A 14,777-nucleotide genomic window follows, 5' to 3' on the forward strand; every position below is an offset into this window, starting at 1 on the left:
GATTCCTCTGCCCCTTAGGAAGTGCCAGGGCGAATGCTTTGACCCTCAGGTGTCTCTGGCTCTGTCTCTCTGTTTAGCTGTTTGCTCACCACTCCCTCTCTTTTTTCACTTGTTTTTAGGCCAAAGGAACATCTCTTTCAGCTTGACAAAAATATACTTTCATCACCATGAAAATAGGATTGAATAGCATTCTCTGTCATCAAACAAAACCCCACAGAAAGACATAAACTGAAAGAAAAGGTAGTTGAATGCTGATAGCTTTATTTGTGGCAAATAGAAAAAAGGGTATGGGGGGGGGGGGGGGGGGGGGGGGGCACACAAAAGTTTAAAGAGCATATTGAGTGTTTCTACTGAGTCATCCTTAAACCTTATGATTTGAAGGTTTCAGTCTGTAGCAAAGGGTCATATGTGGTCTTCTTGTCCAGACCAAAGGGCAAAGGTCAGTGCCCGTGATCCAGGGTTTGGTCAGTGCAAAGCTGAGAGGGGCGTGGAGGTTTAGGGGAAAGAGGAAGTCACACAGGAATTCATGTTGCTCATTCGGCGTCAGAGTCATCTGCAGCACCAGTGATGGTGTAGGTCTGTTCTTGGTGGTCCATTTCCAGCACATCATCCTCATTTTTAACTGTTCTGTAGAAAAAGAAATAGAGAGAGCTTAACTGACCAAGCAAAGTATGTTTGCCCTCATTCTAACTCTGTTACAGAGCAGGTAACACTGTCTGGCCCTTTAAGACTGAGGCACTCTCTAAAAATGGGCATGGGTACACTCATATGTTGTATCAGGTTGTAATGGGTTGAGTCAGTGCTTCTTAATCAAAGTCAGGTTTAGCTATACCTTCTAAGTTTGTGTAAGACAGTTAAAACAAGCTCTGTTTTAAAGCATGGAAAGATACCTTATGGTACCTTTACCTAATGAGCACTGTCCTTCTCTCCGTCAGCTCCACAGCCTGCTCTGTATAGGCTTCAAGGTTGCTGTCATATCCATCCGATCCATATCCAATCCTGGCACCACCCATACCACCCTTCCCTTCACCATTCTTCCCTGCTCCACCTGGGCCTGACAGAGTAACACCTGAATCATCTCCACCTGCACCCTGAGTTCCCGCACTGCCTCTGATTCCAACCCCCATTCCAGTAGGGCCCATTCCATGGACCTTACTTCCATCTCCAGCTAAACCTTCACCAACCCCATAACCCTTCCCTTCATCAACACCACCATTTCCTCTACTAAACCCATTGCCAGTGCTACCCATGCCACTTGATATACCTGTGGTGTCAGTACCTGTGCCCATTCCAACACCATTTACACCGCTGTAACCTATGCTTCCAGAGCTGATTCCCAAGTTTCCCACACCACCAGCACCAGTTCCTAAACTACCAGTACTCATACTCAAACCTCCAGGCCCAGAGCCTGAACCTCCAGGACCAGTACTTGAAGCTCCAGCAGCAGCCCCAACACCTCCAGCACCCACTTTTCCAACACCAGTACTAGGACCAACCCTTCCAGAACCCAAAGTACCTGCACCAACACCATTCATCACTCCAGCACTTACTCCCCCACTGGCATCACCAGTGCCCACACCCCCAGTTCTTGATCCAACACCTACACCCCCAGCACCCAATTCATGACTACCATTTATCCCCACCCTACCTACGCTACCACCAAGACCATTCCTGTCAGTGATACCTTCAGTACCTATTCTATCACCTAAGCCCCCAATGCCAGGACCTGCTCCCATGCCTCCTGTAACTGTGTCCCCACTAATTCCTACACCACCCCCCATGCCTCCAACACCTCCCCCATTAGCTCCCATCAGTCTGCTACCCATTCCACCCACACCGCCCATGCTTCCTCCACTGAGGCTCACCCCAGCACCAATGGCGCTCATGCTACAGCTGGTAAGAGACAAGGTTTGCATCATGCCAGAAAGCCGCAGATCTTCCCCCTCAATCAATTTTCTGTGGAGAGAAACAACAAATTTATTATTACATTACAGTTCATTCAAAAATATGGCAAAATTCTCGTTGTCGTTCATCTACCTGTAAGTTGTGATCTCAATCTCCAAAGCCATCTTGATGTTCAGAAGTTCCTGGTACTCACGCAGGTGCAGTGCAATTTTCTCCTTGGTGGATTTCAGCTCAAGCTGCAGGGACTCAATCCGAGCCTATTAGGTCATGAAACAGATGTGTTACTGTGGTAGTCTTCTATCTGCCTTTAGGAAACTGAAATGCATTCATGACTGACTTTGGTGTGAGCAGGTGTGCATCCTGAGACAACATGAGCTAACATTTACCTGCAGCTCTTCTAGTTCCTTCCTGTACTTTTCTTGCATCTCTCGAATCTGGGCTTCTAGAGCTTCATTTCTGGTCCTCAGGGAGTCCAAGTCACGTTCTTTACTTTGGATCTGGTGGTATTTTAGCACGATTATAAACACCCATAGTTAATAAAAAAAATGTATCATTTACATATCCCAATTTGGATACTCACATCCTTTTTGGCACCCGCTAGTTCCTCTCTAAAGCTTCGAACTTTATCAACATGCCGTGACGTCTTTTTGGTTATATCTTCAAACTTATTTTTATACCACGAATCCATTTCCTAAAGATTAAAGATATGAAATTGTTAAAGACATCAATCTGACAAACACAGAGGAGTTCACTGTTTACCTTCACTTTCTGCCAGTTTTATTATGTATTATTGTTTTTACCTGAAGATTTTTGGCCGCAATGTCATCATACTGATTTTGGATTTGTTTCAAAGAAGCACTCAGGTCAGGGAGAGTGAATGCACTCTGAGCTGAGACGTGAGCTGCATAGATTTGTTTCATGAGTTCGTCAATTTCCTACAAAAGGAGAGATATTCAGAAATCATCCAAATCAAATGTGAACACATAATTCCAACACTAACATGTCATCCACCTGCTGATGGATCCGTTTCAAGAACTCAATTTCAACTTCCAGCTGCTCCAGCTTCTTCTCCAAGACAATGCGTGAGGAGGTGGCTTTGTCGACATCCTGAAAAACACAAAAATGTTTAGTCCATTTAAGCCTGTCAAATTATTAATTTGGTTTTGATAATGATAATATAAGATGGCACTCACTGGACGGAAGGCTTCAATATCTAACTCAGCCTTCTTTCTCAGCTCCACTGCCTCTTGGTATTTTATTTTGATTGCCTCCAGTTGAGCAGCTGTGGACTCCTTAGCAGCCAGGGAAATGTCCTGAAAACCAGGAAACCAGAAGTAATATCCTTGTCTCTTAGATTTGAAGGTGAGCACAAAGATGTGTGGAAAATGTAAATCAGGCCCTTTTGCATTTCAGTTTCATTCCTCTGTGTGTGACCAAGTGTGTGTGTGTGCCTGAAAATGCATTATCAAATCATCTGTTCATAAAACATAGCTGATGACAGCTGTACTCCACAACACCTAAACACACTGAGGCACCTCTCCATTTGCCTGCCAGAGATGAGCCTGTTACCAGGTTAAAAAACCCTGAAAACACCAAGTTGACGTCTTGTATCCTAGCTTGGAAAGATCTTCCATGATTCAGTGAGGTGTAAAACATCATACCCTGCTGGGTGTCTGAAATGTAAAAAAAAAAAAGAAAAGAAAGAAAGAAAGAGGAGAGATGCAACTGGGGGAATTCTGCCTCACCCGCTGAACTCTCATCTGGTCAGCAATCTTTTTCAGCTCCTTCAGCTGTTCCTCATAAAGCAGACGCAGACCTGATGGCTTCTCAAATCGGTTCTGGTAGGCCTGAATCTCCGCTTCAAGTAGCTTGTTCTGCTGCTCAAGTGATCGAACCTGTCAGCACACAAAGATATTGCTTGAACAGAACACCACAATGTTCTTCCCTTGCATGAGTTCATAAAGACGAGAGTATGGCCTATAATACCGGAGAAGTTGTTTTTTAGCTCCTTGTGATGGTTTATTTTGCAGTGTCGACAATGTTTTACCTTGTCAATGTAAACAGCCAGTCTGTCATTGAGGACAACCATCTCCTGCCTTTCGTTTGTGCGGGTGCTGAGAAATTCCTGGTTCTCAGCTGCAGCTACATCCAGGTCTATGGCAGGTTCTCCATTAGGTCCAACACATACCATGGCTCCTGAATTCATACTGGGAAAATATTCCAATACACATCAACCCACTAACCAATGCGAGATGCACATCCAGTGAAAACGTTACTCTAAAACGACTTGAAATAGAACCTGTAGAGAAAGAACTTTCTCTCAAATAAGAAAATCCTAATTCAACTATGGTATTCTCACACACTTACCCAACTCCAGGCATGCGAGACCTGCGTGCAGCAGAGACGTTCCTTCGTCCCACTGTGTCCACGCACATGCTGCTGGCTCTACCGGAGTAGCCGACGGAGGCATTACGGGTCTCTCTCCTTGTAGGGGATGGGCTGGACACCCTGACCTGGTACGTTGAGCTGCTGCTGTCCTCAAAGTGACGGCGATAGGATGAAATCCTCTCCGGGCTGCGACTCATTTCAGCTGTGTCTGTGCGTTCTCTGGTTGTCTTAAGGGAAAATCTTAGGCTGGGCCTGTTTGTGCTTAACAACAATTTACTGCTTCCTCGCTGCGCTCTTTTGCACTACCTATTTATCAACCCAGTCTCAGGTTTTATACCCTGTATTGCCAGCTATGCTTCTGCTCTGTACAAGACCGCCCAGCACATGAGCCAACACCTGTGGAATCTTGAACCTCTTCACTAAAGCAGGCTGCTTAAATATCTATCAGCAGCTTGTGAGGAGCAGAGCTGGGCTGGGAAAGTGGCTGATAGCATCAGTGTCTCCTCAGAATACAGATTGTAATCATACATCAGTCTTGCTTTTACCAGGTGTTCCAGTGTATACACCATTTCAGTGTTTAGCACTGGACAAGCAGGCATTCAGGGAGGCAGGACACAGTCAGTCGCAGCTGCCAGTAGGTGCAGCTCTGATGTGATCTGCTCTGATGGGACGAGGGACTTTAATTGAATGCTGAGCAGAAGCTAGAGGGTGACCTGATAAGGCTGCGGCCGCAGTAGAGCCATAAATTAGTACTTATTAGTCTGGTCTGTTTTCAACATATTAAAACTGGACTGTGCAGAAAAAAGAAAATGGAATTAACTGCCTCAGAGGGGGGAGAAAAGGAGGTAGATGAAAAGGAAGGGGGATAATTGTCTGGAGTTTACGGATGACATGGCACAGTGATAAGAAGCCACATAATAGTGGTAAGGCTGTTACAGACAATTCTCCATTTACATCCAACAGTCACCAGGCCAGGGGTCAGAAAGCAGCATTTCACTGTAAATATTAAACCACAGCAATATTTACCCTTTTCTAAGAGCTGAACTCACGTTTCATAAATGTATGCAAAACCAGAGAATATCACCAAAAGATAAGATCAAATCTGTTCAAAAAGTCTCATGATACAAATTCGAGCATGAGTAAAATGTGAAATTCTGCTTGTAACATTCCTCTGTAGTTATTGTTCCCTGTAAATACCTGTCTTGATGGATTAAGTGAGCAGATATTCCTTTCCATTGACCTCACATCTTGCAGCAACATGGGACTTTTGGGAAGAGATGGAATCTTTCAATCATGTGGACAGTCATCTCTCTACTAAGCAGCTCTTTTTCATTTTGCAGCTAAATAATCTTGCACATCATTATGATACTTGCTATTCTGGTATAATTACAAGGGCTTGGTTTAACTGCTGAAAGCCCGGTCTCATACATTTCATTAACCTCTCTCCCATTGGCTACATTTTTTATTTAAATGTTTTCCATGTGTTTTCTTCGAGAAAGAGGCCGTAACATAAGCCTGTCATTTTACAGTTGTTTTTTTTTACTGTATACTTTCTTTATAAATTGATAAAAAGGAAATTATTAATTAGATTACAAAATACGCTTTAACATGCTTACAGGTCTGTGACAAATTTAACTTATACAGTCATTGTAATGTGTGGTGTTAATTGTAAAATATTCACTATTTTTTCATGCATTTTTTTCAAATATACATTTTTTAATCTAACAAATTAAATTGTTGCTGCAATTAGTGACGGTTTTCAGCATAAAAAGGTACTGGTTCTATTTGTATGGGTCAGGAATTAGAAAGATTACAGTAAGGTAATCGTGAAAAATACTTATTCTAAAGTTTTGTATAGCTTCATAATCGTATCATAAAGGTGTCCGAAAAAGAAATGACATTTGTGTCATTTTGAAATTTTCAATGTTACTTTGAAAGTAACTTTGAAAGTGGATTAATTAGTTAATCAATTAGTTGATAAAATGTTGTAAGATTAAATGTAAGGCTTGTTAAAAAGAAACACTGTATAAAAGTTAACATTAGATATGAGGTCATGGGTTAGATAACACAGAGCTTCCCCCTCACAGACATGAGCATCAATAATTTGTGTACTAAATCATCACAGATGTGACTTGGTGCACACTCATTAGTGTCATGTTCCTCGTTACGGTTGCTGCTGCGGAAGAAGGCATGTTGCACCATAAGTGAAGTTATGTGCTTGGCTTGCACTATGCCTTGAAGGCGGCATGTTTGCATGAGCTATATTGCTATTGCATTTTAAGATTTGGCGCACATGTGCAGCAATAAGAGCATATGTCGTCTCTGTCATTACCATATCGCTATCCAGAGCTCAAAATGTTGTTGTTGTTTTTTTTTCTATGAAGCTGAGGTATGTTCCTTCTCACTGGCTGTGAAATGAACAATAGATTGCTGTTCTTTAAGTCATCACACTTGTTGGCACATTCATCAATTTTGTAATTTGACATACTGTACATATTTAACTTTATGATCTATCATACTATTGTCTGGTAAAATTACATGTCAAAACTGATATTATACCTGACACGTACCTCAGTTGACAATAGGTCACGGCAAGTATAAACCTGATCATGTTTTTAAAAGTGAATTTCTTATTTGTTGTATCTCATCTTTTTGTCATTATTCATCAAATACGTAGCAATTTCATAGTTATGATATGTGCAAAAGCTCACATGTACAATAAAAAATACTTTTTATCAATTTGTATTAGGTTATGAGGCCATTGCTAAATTTTATTGGTGCTTGTGGAATGACAGAGAGAAGTCACAGTAATACTAACAGTGCGTCTGCTTTTGCAGTTGAATATACGTGAATGAAAGCCTTCCATTGCCTACTGGGAAAACAGTGTTTAACATGAGCAGAAATAGCATCATTACATCTGAGACAGATTATTTACTCATTTATCTGAAAGGTCACTTAGAGGTCAGTTTTCGCTCACTGTCAGTGACTCAGAACCAACAAGTTGCCTCTAAGTTTTGGGATAAACTGGGGTCATCGATAAGAATCTGAACCCAACAGGACTGACTGTCGTTTGATAAGTCTCTGGACTTTCAGCTCGAGCTGTAAAAACCCAAGTTAAAGAGGTAACGAGGTCCACGGTCCAGGTCAACATACTGTAGTGGAGGCATTCTTCTCTTGTTGAAAGCAAACGCATTCATTATCACAGATGATGAAGGAACCTGTTAATATTCCCTGGAGGCTCAGTGGCAAATTCATACTGAGACACAGTAGCTATTAGACATGGCCCTTCAACACAGTAGATCATCTTAGTTACAGCAGCTGTCACCTCAGTAAGCCTCTACATGGCTATTTATATCTGACATTGATCAAATGAATGTCCTCTCAGGTCATTTTTACTCGACCTTTCCAACAAATAGTAGAAAAAAAAAGAAATGGAAACATTTTTGTTAATGAAAACAATAACTTTATTCAATTATTATGGCAACAACTACGCTGACTGTTGAGCGACCTGATATTTACAAAACAGTAGCTGCTAAAGTGGGTCACATCATGCAGTGGGAAACTTGTGGACTCATAAGCATTCACATTAATGCGTTTACCTGCATAGACAGGCTTTTTACCCGAGATTAGGTAATGTAAAAAAAAAAAGGAAAAGATGTAACTATACAGAGTGATATACAGGTGATAAATTAAAGGAAACAGTGAGGAGATCTGATCCCTGCGTAATGATTTAGAGGCATTTGCCACGCATGGTTTTGGTTCACAGCTTTTTTTAAGCCAGTTTCTATGTTGTGGTGAAACACTTCTCACATGATGAGCGTGGTCTTTTACAACGACAATAGATGGATTTCCATTCAGTAGCAAAGTGAATTTGAAGCAAATGTTTGAAACGTTACTTCTCAGAAAATGAGCATCATTTCCATTCATTACCTGGTGTGAAGTGAAAAAACTAGACTAGTTAGTGTCATCGGCAGGTTGAGGTGTAGCCTATGTAGTGGAAGTTATCTCTAACCAACAGGGAAACTATGAGGGGGAAAAAAAGCACAAAAATCAGACCACCAAAAAAAAAAAGGAATTATTTTTCAGCTGCATATGTTATTTATGGTATAAACCACCTCAGGTAAGAGTCGAGCAGGTTTGTGAAAAATTTCACAAAAAATTAATTTTTCCATCAACCTTTAGAAAAGGTTGTAAAAAGGTGTCAAAAAGTATTTATGGATCAGACAAACGCCCCCATCAGCAGGGCACAAGGGCTCACTGAATGTTTGAGTGTGAAAATTAGGTGAACCGTACACTGTGGCCAACGTAACTCGATCTAAACCTGGTTGAACATACAACCACTGTGTAAAAAAAGGGAATTAGGTTTGGAAGGATGTTCCATCCCTTCTTCAGCACTGAAGCTGTTCGTACAGCATGCGATGGCCCAGCACCTTAGAAACAAGCTATGCTGTTTTCCCCTTTAATTTGTCCCATGTCTGTATATATAAAATATATCTTCTCTGTTCCAAAGTCCTTGGATCACTTCTGTTGTTCATGTTTCACCCAGTCTTGCCATCCACCAGAGTAATGCTGAGCGCTGAAATGAAGGGGAAAAAAGGAACGAAAATCAATTGAATGTTGCTTAAACAAAGGCACCTCTTTGAGATTAAAATATCTGTGTTCTAGAACTTCAAAATATCTTTACGTTTGATTTTACTGCCAAAGTATCAAAACATTTTAAATATAGCTTTCAAATGCTGAGAAGCTATATTCTTCCCTTTCCAGTTAAATATGGGTGATGATATGTCCTCTTTCCAAAGAGCAATATAATGAGGCATTATGCAACAAACCGGCAATGAGCTCAGGTTGGTAAAACTATAAATGCTGTCTCATGTGGAAGGACAAAGTAACCTTTATTCAGAATGAAAAATAATTAACTTCAACAAGACACAGGTTGAGAAAGAAACTCGTAAGACCGCAATTAATGCGAGATTAGTAAATGAGCGATTTGTAGACCTTGTGATGAGATCAGAATCGGGTCTCACTCTTTAAATCCCAGCGAGGTGGCTGTATCGAGTGCGGTCTTGCTCCTGACTCCCGCCAGACAAGTGAACACAATGTTATCTGTCTGCTGGGGCATATCACCACCGTACTTCTCTCTGAAGTCCTCCGGACTCAGCTGGAGGGCAGTGTTCACCTGTCCCACTGTACACAAAAAGCGATAGAGACAGGTCTAGTGTTAAAAATGTGCATTAGACAAACACCTCAATGGGTTTGGAGGTTTGAGGATCTGTTGTTAGCAGCACCAAGGTATTGTTGCAACGATCAGTCTTTAAGATCATCTAAAGAATGTTAACCATGAAGGAAGTTAGGAAGCATGTCCTCCAGCATACCATTCACAAAGGTGAATGTAATGAATATGACAATTATGAAATATTTGCAGTTTTAGAGAAACTGCTCCAGGCAACGAAAAACACACTTGCTAATCACCAACATCAAGTATACCGGTGTGACAGTATGTTGTTTAGAATTACCAACCCAACTAGTGTATATTGGGTTGACAGAACAGCACTCACAGGGCACGTTAATTGAGTCCGGGATGAAGCCGTACTCCCTGAGTTCCCAGGGCTCACGGACGTCTATAACTATGGCTTTCCGGTCAGCTAGGACCTGCTTCAGCTGCTCATAACTCACATCTGTGGAGGCTGGTTCTGAGCTGAACCTGCGGAGCTGCAACTCTGTACCTGCAAAAAAAAAATTTTTTTTTAATTTAAAAAACAGCCTATGACTTAATAACAACTAACAACATGGCAGCGAGTCACTTCACGTGACACTCACTTTTGCAACCTTGCTGAGTGTTGACAAAGCAGGACACATAGCTTCGTCCTCCCGGGTTATAAGCCCCGGCTGGAACGGAACTTTTCCATAAAAGTCGTGGGACAACACCAGCAAACCTCCAGCACTTTCTGAGCGCCATAAGTGCTTAGCTAAATTCTAGAAAATACGTTTTATACTCAGAACAATTACCAATTACGTAGTACTACACGACGTACTATGACTTCTCAATCACAAAGCTTAAAAAATCCGTCTGCGCGTGCGCATTAGTACGGGTCCTCTAAAGGACAAAAATAATCAAACTGTAAACGAATTAAGTACTATTTAAAATGTCAGTTATCATGACAGATACCAAGTTGATTCATGTAAATACGACGAAGCTCTAATTATGTTTTTTAAAAAATGATAATAATAAAATCAATAAAATACAAATGTGATGCTTTTCTAGGTCACGGGAAAGGCGGAAAAGTGCTTATGGACGTCTAACCATATGTACTAAACTTAGAATAAATTGGTTTTCACAGGTGTATGCGTTGCACATAAACATCAGGCTACCACTTACTTCCCTGCCCACTACATCACCAAATTTCTCATAGGGTATAATAACATAGGCAGTCGTTCTTCAATATGCTGTCAAAACCACACCATATATGTTGATCAATAAAACGAGTTTGACATGCAATAACGGCACACATCTTGACGCAGTTTTTTTATATTAAAAAGTTGGCCCAACTCTGGTGTTTAAAGTTTGTGTTTATAAAAAGGAAGAACACATTTATTATTTCACGTCTTTTATTTTTTCGATAAATTTTTTTTACACAGGAAAATCTTTTGGATGCCTATCATGCTGTGAGACTGTCGCTCAAATATTTTCAATTGCAAGTGAATGCAGCATTCGGCCAAGCTGAGCTGCCGTAGTGCGTTACATGTTGACTACTGGTGCTAGTCAAGGCTTCTCACAGCTTGCCTAAATTGTATTAAGTCGAAGGCAAATAAAAAAGACATTGAAATAACTTATTTATGGTCGTCGTTACCGTGTACGTCGAAATGTCGTAGTATCTCTCTGCTTTGTAGGATAACACTTGCCTGTTAATGTTTGTATATATTGTGAGAAGCTAATGTAGCTAGCCTGTTTGTTAGCCAGGAAGAGTTGGCATCTCACTGTTGGCTTTGAATCAGCTAACACAAACAGCACAGGAGCCAACTTAAAGAGGTGAGTTCACACTACATTTTTGAGCAATCTAAACAAGGAAAAGATCTGTTCATCATTGAAACTGCAATAATAAACGACACGAAATCTGTATTCTAAAGATAACCTCTACTGTTGTGACCGTTTAGGCCTCCTAGCAGTGTCCCTGCTTTGTGATGTACAGTTTTTCTATTGTGCAGTATCATCTTTTATCCAACTGGCTTTTCTCATTCACATAGTATTCACTCGTAAATGGTTTAGAAAAAAGTATTTTGACATGGGTTAAAAGGCTTTGAGCTCTAAGTACGCTAAGTAGCTCTGTGTGAAAATGGCTCAAATTAAGACTCCTCTAACAGGACAAAACTATTTAAAGCCGTTACGTCAATTCAATTGACCACATCTGGCACTTGGCCATTATTTGATCGGGTTTTTCAATAGCTCACGACTTGAATGAGAAGTATAGGGCCCCGCCTAAACAGCAAAAAGTAAACATTGTAGTTGTACAGTATGGTTTTTTGCACGGTATGTTGAGCCTAAAGTCAGAGCTTATAATGTCGACAACGTGGCCATCTTTTAACTTGACTAAATCACCATGGTGAACTTGTCAAGACTTTGCACAGAGTTTCTTTTTACATAGGCAGTAAAAGGTGGCAGTCTTTTTAAACGATTCCTTTCCTGATGATCTGCCAGATTACCAAATCCAATGAGCACATCATTTAAATTCCTGACATTGAAACTAGTGCTTGTTGCGAAAGTGCTTGTCATTTGATTGATGTTGAATAAACATCAGATTTTCAACCATAACAATGAATAGATGATTCAGCCATCATCCAAAAAGTCAGTGTGTTTGCAGCATGTTGATTATAGCACGTCCTTACAGTGGAGGTTGTGTAATGTTGGCATTTCAGTCATCAGATGGAACAACAATACAATGTGGATTAAATTACATCTTTTAAATGATGGATTTTTACGTTTAGCTAAAAAAACAAACAGAAAAAACTTTTGACTATCATTTAAAGCTTGAACGATGGTAATGATTGAAAAACGAACCTCCCCGTGTTGAGTATTACTTTAATTGTTGATGGATTTCACGGTCTCTACATGAGTTATCTTTGTTTGATGTATTATATTTCCAAAAATGTGTGGTTTTGCAAACTCATTGGCATTACTGACGTCATGATCCCATAACACTGGCTGCACAATGGTTTCCTGTTGTTTTTGTTTCTGTTTAATTGGAAGTTCTGTTACTATTTAGTTAGGCTTATTTTTTTTATTGTGAATGTAAATACTCTGTAAAATGTTTAGGAGACATTAAACTCATTGGCGCTCATCGAGACTCATTTGAAATCCATTCTCACATTTTGCAAAGATAGTTTGGAAAAAAAAAAAATTTGGTACTGTACAAACGCTTGTGAAGTACATTGTAGGTGAGTTTCATTGGTGAAACCATAATGGCATTCAGGGACTTGTCATGCAACCAGAGTTATGTTGATAACTGAGCTCGCCTGAAGAAAAACCTTTGCTTGTCCTCTGCTGCCCCTTTCAGAGCTCCAGATGCGGCTAAAAGACCCCTTTTCTTTGAAAGCCGCCGATATGACCAAGCGGACTAATAAACCGAGGAAACCTCGAGATGAGGAGTCATCAGATGAAGTCAGTGGTAAGTTTACACCGTACATGATACTCGACTAAGCAAGAAAAATTGTGCGAGTCTCAATAATGTTGAGTCCTGCACAATATTTTGGGTACAGAGCGGGATTAATACCTTATCTATGCTCAAAAAGGAAGCAACTGGAGGTGACTAATTTAATATAAATGGGTTGGCTCACACCATCCACCATCATCCAGAAATGAAAAGAAGTTGAACTATTTAAAAGTCCATTTACTGACCATGTATATTCCTCCAGTTTACCCAGATCTCATCTCAATTCTGAAAGGGCAGACAATGGGAAATAAGAAAGATAAAAGAATATAAAAAGCATAACCTATTTCATCTCAGAAGACCTACGCCCAAAGCTTTATTATTCCGACAGTTGAGCCAAAGTACAATATGTTGTCTTGCCTTTTTTTTCCTTTTTTCTTTTAACAGAGAACGTTATATCTCAGCTTCACAGAGTCTTAAAAGTTGTAGCTTGAAAAAGAATAAAGGTATTCAGCCGCTGCTCATTTATCAGAAGTATACCGTACGTGTGTATATTAAACTGTGTTATGCTCCTTCTATTATAACTTATTTTTTTAGATGTAGTTTCTGTATAATGGTGCAGAAATGAAAGTGTGTAAACACACATGTTACTGTATCTCTTTTTCTATATCTGTTTTTTTTTTATTTAACTTTATTGTTACAAAGTTGTGCCAAGAACTGTGATTTGTTGAAAGAAAAAATTTAGATTTAGATTTATCTGTGTACAGTTTTAGTTTTGCCAGGATTCTGGGATATAAAACGCAACTGCCGCCCTTAGCCTGCTCGTTTGATTTATCTTGCTGCATTTGTCTTGTAATCAATTAAAATTGTGACCCGAACAATCCCAATTATATCATGCGATATCTTAGGACTCACAGCCCTTATATTTATGGTGAGTGTGTTTTCAGTTAAAATGTTTTTCAATTTGATAAAAGTAATTGACCAAAATTTAGAAACCCAACGATTGGCAGTCACACAATCAGACACATGATTGGTCGGGAGATTTGATTGACTGGAGCCTCTACTGCAGCCTTAGAAAAAGTTGAACAATTCTCAACTTGCCACAGAAAGCTATGCTAGCAAAGCGAAGCAACGTACCCAGAATTCAGTTCAACAACGCAGGAAATCCCCCCTGAAATGCATACGTGTGAGTCTGGCCTCAGAAACGCAGCGCAGCCTTTGTTGTATTTTTCTGGCAGTTTCGCAAATGCTTGGAAGTGTTTTAATTTGTCCTGCTAGGTAGAAGCATTTGTCTCGCACTTTACCTTTGGGTGCATATTTGGTCTTTTAAAGTGATTTGTAATGATTGGTGCAATACACGTTGCCTTTTAATCAGGACTGACATGCCAGCATGTGAATAAAGCAGTGGACCTGAGCTCAGTGAAGAAGTCGGTCCTCTCAAGTGTGTGGTTGGTTTGCTCCGACTGCCTGAGGGAGAGGACGATGATCGACGGCGAGCCAGCGGCATCCAGCGACATCCTGGTGTGCCTCAAGTGTGGTTTTCAAGTAAGATTTTTTTCTGTTGTTAACTGGGGCTTATGTTACACACAGCATGGACTGGGGCTGATGACCACCTTCTAAATATATTAATTTGACTTTTTAAAATGAGTAACAGAGATACAGAATAATCAATTAGAAAGTCGTTCTGATTTTGTAATGTGTTTGTAAATAGTTATTCACTCCACATTTCATTATTTCTTATCAATACAATATATCTTAAGAGTCTGTGACATGAAAATAAGTCAACTAGATGTTATTTGGCTTTATTAAAGTGGTATAGTGCCACACACTTAAAGCATATAT

General features: G+C 40.2%; 3 protein-coding genes across 7 annotated transcripts in view; 1 reads left to right on the top strand and 2 right to left on the bottom strand.

Moving 5' to 3' along the window:
* Window positions 1-244: 244 nt before the first annotated feature.
* LOC140315758 (desmin) lies at window positions 245-4,585 on the bottom strand. Of its 2 annotated transcripts, none has more exons than XM_072393342.1 (11): window positions 4,273-4,585; window positions 3,953-4,112; window positions 3,651-3,800; window positions 3,099-3,218; window positions 2,917-3,012; window positions 2,706-2,840; window positions 2,486-2,596; window positions 2,292-2,402; window positions 2,038-2,162; window positions 907-1,956; window positions 245-627 (listed from the first exon to the last, which is right to left on the bottom strand). In XM_072393342.1, the coding sequence occupies exons 1-11, from the start codon at window positions 4,488-4,490 to the stop codon at window positions 534-536; spliced, it is 2,370 nt and encodes a 789-aa protein (XP_072249443.1). In that variant the 5' UTR covers window positions 4,491-4,585; the 3' UTR covers window positions 245-533. The 2 variants fall into 2 exon arrangements, with proteins under 2 accessions (XP_072249443.1, XP_072249444.1); XM_072393343.1 differs by having other exon boundaries at window positions 538-627; window positions 1,866-1,956.
* Window positions 4,586-7,733: 3,148 nt separating this feature from the next.
* Window positions 7,734-10,352, bottom strand: tstd3 (thiosulfate sulfurtransferase like domain containing 3). Of its 2 annotated transcripts, none has more exons than XM_072394820.1 (4): window positions 10,111-10,352; window positions 9,849-10,016; window positions 9,318-9,477; window positions 7,734-8,869 (listed from the first exon to the last, which is right to left on the bottom strand). In XM_072394820.1, exons 1-4 carry the CDS (start codon window positions 10,247-10,249, stop codon window positions 8,812-8,814), a joined length of 525 nt encoding a protein of 174 aa, XP_072250921.1. In that variant the 5' UTR covers window positions 10,250-10,352; the 3' UTR covers window positions 7,734-8,811. The 2 variants fall into 2 exon arrangements, with proteins under 2 accessions (XP_072250921.1, XP_072250922.1); XM_072394821.1 differs by having other exon boundaries at window positions 9,289-9,477.
* Window positions 10,353-10,990: 638 nt separating this feature from the next.
* The window catches only part of usp45 (ubiquitin specific peptidase 45), a 41,899-nt gene continuing 38,112 nt past the window's right edge, over window positions 10,991-14,777 (top strand). For all 3 annotated transcript variants that reach the window (XM_072394822.1, XM_072394823.1, XM_072394824.1), the window contains exons 1-3: window positions 10,991-11,320; window positions 12,843-12,953; window positions 14,311-14,480. In XM_072394822.1, coding sequence (XP_072250923.1) covers window positions 12,851-12,953; window positions 14,311-14,480 — 273 coding nt within the window. In that variant the 5' untranslated portion in view covers window positions 10,991-11,320; window positions 12,843-12,850. The remainder of the gene's footprint in view (window positions 11,321-12,842; window positions 12,954-14,310; window positions 14,481-14,777) is intronic.

This window comes from Leuresthes tenuis, unplaced genomic scaffold, assembly GCF_036924035.1.
Source record: "Leuresthes tenuis unplaced genomic scaffold, fLeuTen1.0.hap1 SCAF_10, whole genome shotgun sequence".
Classification (NCBI taxonomy): domain Eukaryota; kingdom Metazoa; phylum Chordata; class Actinopteri; order Atheriniformes; family Atherinopsidae; genus Leuresthes; species Leuresthes tenuis.